We start from the raw sequence: 6,023 nt of genomic DNA on the forward strand, positions 1-6,023 counted from the left end.
TGAATGCATGCGATGCTAATCGAGTTTCTTAAGCAGGTGCATCCGTGCGTGGATATGTACATGTACATGTATATGTATTATTATATGTGCGATTAGATGCCAGACGGTAACAACAAGCAGTGTGTTTTTAAAAACAAAGCACCACGACGTGATGTGGTGTCGCCACCTGTTTGTTTCGCCTAGCTGCTCCTGCAATGTATTAATGTGATATGATATGTGTGTTGGAGTGGAGTGGAGTGGAGTGCTGTTGGGGCTGGCGGCGGCGGCGGCGGAGAAGCTTTACTTGAGGGGTTTGCACTCCAGCTGCCATCCACATCCAATATATTCACCATTTTAGTCATACACAATACACGCACATACGCACACACATAGACACATGGGTCAGGCACTACTTGTAACGCACACAACGATGTCCCCGGAGGTTCCGGGATCGAGACCTGTCAGAGTCGAAAATCCTTCCGATGGTGGAAGGTAGGCGTGTCCCTAGTCGATGGACGGTGGTGACCTGGGATAAAGTTGACTCGCGAGCTGACCAGGAATGGAGTTGGGCCGCTGTCGATCCGGCAGATTACGTTGGATAATGGTGGTGGGTGCGGAGCCTGAGCAATCCACTGCGAAGTTGACTAGGGTGACTGGATAAGGATGCCCCGAAATACCGGGGAAGGCAGTGTTTCGCCGGGTAGCGGCCACGTGTGAAGATATCCACACCCCACTGTCCCACACATCATACAGGCACACATACACACGCACATACACACACGCACATACAGGCGACACATATGAATGCGCTTTGGGGACCCTAATTCATTGTATCCCTTCCTTCCGGACTCATCATCACATTCGGTTGCCGTACGTACGTATGTACGAGCAGTCGGACCATGCAGTCATCGCAATCTTCGCCTCACTCGCCGTATACATCAAGCAGTAGCTGACCTTATTCCGTTACAGGCGTAACTGCCCGGGGCGCTTTGATTGCCGTACCACGTACCGGGGGCTTTCGATTGCGACCCACCATCATGCGCACGTATGCTCGATGTGGTTTCAATCCTCAATCCGCCCTGCCACCCGAGTCCCCCCGGCACCTTCTTCCGATATCTGCTCAAGAAACTGCTAAAGCTGAAGCTGCTGCTGCTGTCGTCACCCAGCCCAGCCCAGCCCAGCCCAGCACACTTCACTCCACAGGCGCTCCCGAACATCTCGCGTCAAAAAAGCGCTGCCCGCTTGTCCAGCAGCAGCAGCAGCAGCAGCAGCAGCAGTCGCGGCAGTAGCAGCACCACCACCACCTCCACTACCACCAGTAGCAGCAGTAGCACAAGCTGATGATAATAATGATGTCTGCTTCTCCGACTTACCATGTGCCCGGGTCACGTGCCGTACACATGCACACCTCCGTCCGTACACCGTACACTGCACCCTCAATCACACACACACACACACCGCGCCAAGTAACAAGGTCCGAGGAACAACACTTGAGCTGTACCTACCTACCAACAAGCAACTAACCGTGTGGTGTACGACAACTAACATTTAAGACTTCCCTGCAGAGCCTGCCCCCTTGCCTCTCCCCCTCTTTTAAAAACCGGATCCCCCCTTTATCCAACGGCCATTGTAATATCCATCGACATGTCCATCGCAACCTGCCCGGTTGCTGGCACCTCACCTCGCCCTCTGCGGGCCTCAATCCCAACCGCCCCCAACCACCCCCAACCAACCTCTACCCCTCTTCTGCGGTGGCTTACCTGACAGCCCTTGTCGGGAGCAGCCACCCCTTCTCTCCTTCGCGCTCTCTCGCTCACACACACAGACACACACACACACAGACACACAGACACACACACAGACACACACACACACACAGACACACACACACACACCTCCTAGCCCACAAGTACATGCAACCCTCACCCCCCCCCCATCACCCCTACCATCCCCCAACCTCTCCCCACCGGCAACACGCACGAGCCTCAGCCCCCCTTATTTTCTCTAGGAGGGCGGGCGATGTCCTAGGTCTGCAGGATCACCGGGTAATGACCCGCTGCTTCCAACACACCTTCCTACACCACCACCTTAACCCTCCCCCTCCCGCCACTACTCCTGAACACCCCTTGAAGTCATCATTCCCCCCTATTTTTTTCCATGGAAGCACACACACCTACATACAGACATACTCACATAAATACATACATACGTACATACACACACACACTCTCGCTGAGTCCAGCGGAGGGAGCCACCGGGGGGTGAGGGGACAGAGCTATACATACAGACACTTGCGGCTGCTGCTGCTGCAATCCCCCCTCCCCCCTTCCACACTATTGTACAGTACGGCAGATGCCGTACAAAGGTACGAAAGCGCCAGGGCAGTACCGCATACGAATGCCGTCACAACCTACGATAACACGATTCCGAAGCTGTTCCCCCAGGGCTGTGTGTGTAAACGGGGTGATGTCTCGCGGGCCGCAGCAGCAGGGCTCCCGAAGGGCCTCTTGCTGACTGCTACCCTTTCTATCCCAGCGCCTCACAACCCCAACCCCTCACCCACCCAACCCCCATACATACCGTACGGCACTCGTTCCTCTTCACCCCCTTCCACTCCATCCACGGCACGTTCGGTTTACGGTGATGTTCTTTCGTACACATTCCGTACAGATAATTCCGTCACACATCAGTCCCTCTCAGCTCCCTTCTTCCTCGTCCGCATCGTTGACTTTGACCTGGTCAAATATGCAGACACAGTCGTACAGAGCTCCGTTGAAAAGCTTCTTGGCCAACCTCTCCGTCTTGATCATGGCCAGTTTGAGAACGTCACATGTGAACTTGGCGTTGAGGTTGGTGTGGATGGCACGGCCCATGCCCTCAATGACGAGCAAGTCCACTCCCACACACGCCTACAGCACGACAACCGCGAGGACGCAAAACACACGTGTGGGGGCGACACGCGGGTCCCCGAAGGGGGGAAGGGAGAGGTTTGTCGAGGGGCCGTGAGGGCATTAGCGAGGGTGATGATAAGGGCACGGTGATGATAAGGGCACGATACATTGAGCTTCAAGGGCGACGGCAAAGGCGGCTGCTCCAAGGGCAGCTTCTGCAGTATCTGTCGTATAGTACGGCACACGCGCATAATACATCATATAACTCAACACAGGATGGCCAATAAAGGGAAAAAGAGAAAATAGCTGTACGGCAGTCCCAAGCTGCCTTATGATGCCACGTGGGTGTGTACGGCACTTGCGACACACTGGACAAAGCCTACAGTCCCCGGGGGGCCCCCACTCATACACACATACAGACATACATACACACACATACCGCACCCCTTCCGTCCCCCCTTCCTCACCTCGCCCAGGCGGTCGGGCACCCGTCTTAGATCCAGACACGGACTCCCCTGTCCATTAGCCACCACGTACAGCTTGGGGCACACGTGGTTGACCCGTGGGTCAGTGGCCACCGCATGCCAGGCAGGGGCGGGGCAGGCGGGGGAAGGGGAGCGACCGACAGCGCCGCCGCCACCCGACCCACCCGGCCCAGATTGGGCGGGGGAAGGAGCGCGAGGAGAAGGGGTTGCAACAGCCCCCTGCTGCTGCTGCTGCTGGCGGTGTCCCAGGGGACCAGCTACCGCCGGCTCTTGTCGACCTCCGACAAATGTGGAGGTGGTGGAGGTGGGAGTCGTATCCCACCCCGCAGGATTGCGGGACCCCCCCGTCGCCCTCATCCCCTGTCGAGATGTGTCGCTGCCACCTTCCACCACCGCCCCCGCCCCCGTCCCCGCCTCCACCTCCACTTCCTGGTGGTGGGGAGGGAGGAGGGGCGAGGCACTAGCGGGTAGCTCGGAAAGCGCAGACGCCGCCTGCTGCTGCTGCTGTTCCTGATGCTGTTCGTGTTGTTGTTGCTGCTGTTGTTGTAGTTCTTGTTGCTGTTGCTGACTCAGCAGCGTCTGCAGGTTGGAGCAGGATCTGCGCGCGGGTCGGAGGCCGGGATAGGGGGGTACGTGGCCTCCAGTGGCCAGCTCCACCTAGCGGAGGGCGGGGGGCGGGGGGCGGGGGGGGGGAGGGGGAAGGGGGGTTCGAATGTAAGCAAGTAAAGCAGTAAGTGTAGCAAGGCTTTACCCCGCCAAGGTTTCCCTCCCCGTCTCCCGCCTCCCCTCGTCAACGCCCGCACACACATACACACACACATACACATCTCCCCTTCTCTTCCCAAACCCCACTCCCCTTCCTCCCCAAATCCTCCCCCCAATACCATTTCCTCTCCCCCCTCCCCCTCCCTTCCCCCCTCCCTTTCCCCCCCTCCCCCTCCCCCCCTCCCTTTCCCTCCCTCCCCCCCTCCCCCACCTTAATTGCCGCCTCCCGAGCCGCCTTAATGACGGGGCACACCGCCGCCGCCGTACTGAGTAACGCCCGCAGCTCCGGAGCCGTTATGTCGTTAATGGCGGGAAGCGAGTTCGCCACCAGCACCACCTCACACCCAAGCTTCAACATCTCCCGGGCAAAGGGCAACATGCCCAGTACAATATCGGCACCACTGTTATCCACAAACATCATCACACGACGGTAAGGCGGCGGCGGCGGCGGCGGCGGCGGCTTCGCCACTGCTGCCGCCCCGTCCTTCCTTTCCCCCTTCTCCTCCTCCTCCTCCTGCTGCTCCCCGACCTCCTCTTCCTCCTCCGCCTGCTGCTGCTGCGGCTGCTCTAGTCCTCCTTCTCCTTCCCCGAGTCCTCCCTCCCGCCCTTTGCCGCGTCCGCGAGTAATTGTCGCTGCAAAAGTATCAAAGTGGTCCACCGCCCAGGGACGTTTAGAGAGCCGCAGTCGGGCTGAGCGGTAGATGTCGAGGATGGTGCCGTTGCGGTAGAGCGCCACACACGCCTGGCTGCCCCAGTCAAAGATGTTGGCCGCCAACACCCCCTCGACCAGACTGAGCAGGCGGCTGGAGAGGGGCTCCTCGGCGTCCAACTCCCGGAGCAAGTCGGGGAGTACGGCAAGGGCGGCGGCGTTCTCACGCTGCTTGTCCAGGCTGTGTGGCGGAGGGGCCGCAGGGGAAGAGGGGAGAGGGGAGGGGGAGGAATCATACGATGATGCAAGGTGAAGCAAATGGTCAGCTGTCGAGGCAGGAACGGAGGGACGGAGGGAGAAAGGGAGGGAGGGAGAGGGAGAGGGAGAGAGAGAGAGAAAGACGTACGAGCAAAACAAACCAGGAAAGGCTCAACTGTCGATTTCCAAAGCCGACATTCGCAAGAGAAAGCAAAGGGACAAAAAGAGAGGATGGCAGGAGGGGAACACGGCAAGGAGAGGCGAAAAGAGCGACGGCTGGGGAGGTTATGTGTGTGAGATGGTAAGCGGGGAAAGCCCCTTCCCACAACAACCTCCTACGGCCTCCAAAACAAAAACTGACCAAAAACCGAAATAAAACCCCAAACAAAAACCCAGAATAAGTAAAACCCCGCCCTTTCCCCAGTGTGTTTTTTTGGTTATAGATTACTTTTTCGGAATAGATGGGGGGTCTGAGCCTGGAAGAAATGGAATCGTTGGGTCAGTTGGCCGTACTGGTTCATTACTTCGGCCATAAGTCGCCCCAAATGCCTTCTGCACATATAAAGCTGAACATTTGGAGCTTATACAATATTTATATATATAAGATATTTGATGATATCACCATGAGACGGCCCGCTGTTGCATTCAACTTAGGTCAACGGGGCATTCGTTCATTCTTGACCAAAGCAAACGGCTCAGAAACTCCGCAGACGCAATGCCCCAAACACTTGGAAGAAGAATTAGATAATACAGAAGACAAGGATAGGCATGCCACAGTTCCTGAAGACACCGTAGTCGGGCCTCCTTGCGCTCTTGAAGTCAGTGAAGCCAGCGATTTGAGCGAAGTTGAGGATCCAGTGCTGCGAAGCACCCGCCCTTGAAGGTGGCGGTGGAGCCGTGGCGACATCTTGGGGCGGTGGCCCTTCCTCGTCAGAATCAAGCTGGTCAGCATCTGAGTCGCTGATTGCTGCAGTTGTGCGTGGCCGCTTCGCCGGG

At 57.5% G+C, this 6,023-nt stretch overlaps 1 protein-coding gene across 1 annotated transcript in view; it reads right to left on the reverse strand.

The window, feature by feature from the left end:
• Window positions 1–2,675: 2,675 nt before the first annotated feature.
• VOLCADRAFT_61514 (uncharacterized protein) overlaps window positions 2,676–6,023 on the reverse strand; it is a gene marked incomplete at both ends in the record, with an annotated part of 12,915 nt that continues 9,567 nt past the window's right edge. The window contains 5 exons of the mRNA XM_002951535.1: window positions 2,676–2,888; window positions 3,338–3,409; window positions 3,569–3,622; window positions 4,332–4,637; window positions 4,779–5,010. Of these exons, the coding sequence (XP_002951581.1) occupies window positions 2,676–2,888; window positions 3,338–3,409; window positions 3,569–3,622; window positions 4,332–4,637; window positions 4,779–5,010 (877 nt within the window). The remainder of the gene's footprint in view (window positions 2,889–3,337; window positions 3,410–3,568; window positions 3,623–4,331; window positions 4,638–4,778; window positions 5,011–6,023) is intronic.

This window comes from Volvox carteri (assembly GCF_000143455.1).
Source record: "Volvox carteri f. nagariensis unplaced genomic scaffold VOLCAscaffold_24, whole genome shotgun sequence".
In the NCBI taxonomy this organism is placed as follows: Eukaryota; Viridiplantae; Chlorophyta; class Chlorophyceae; order Chlamydomonadales; family Volvocaceae; genus Volvox; species Volvox carteri.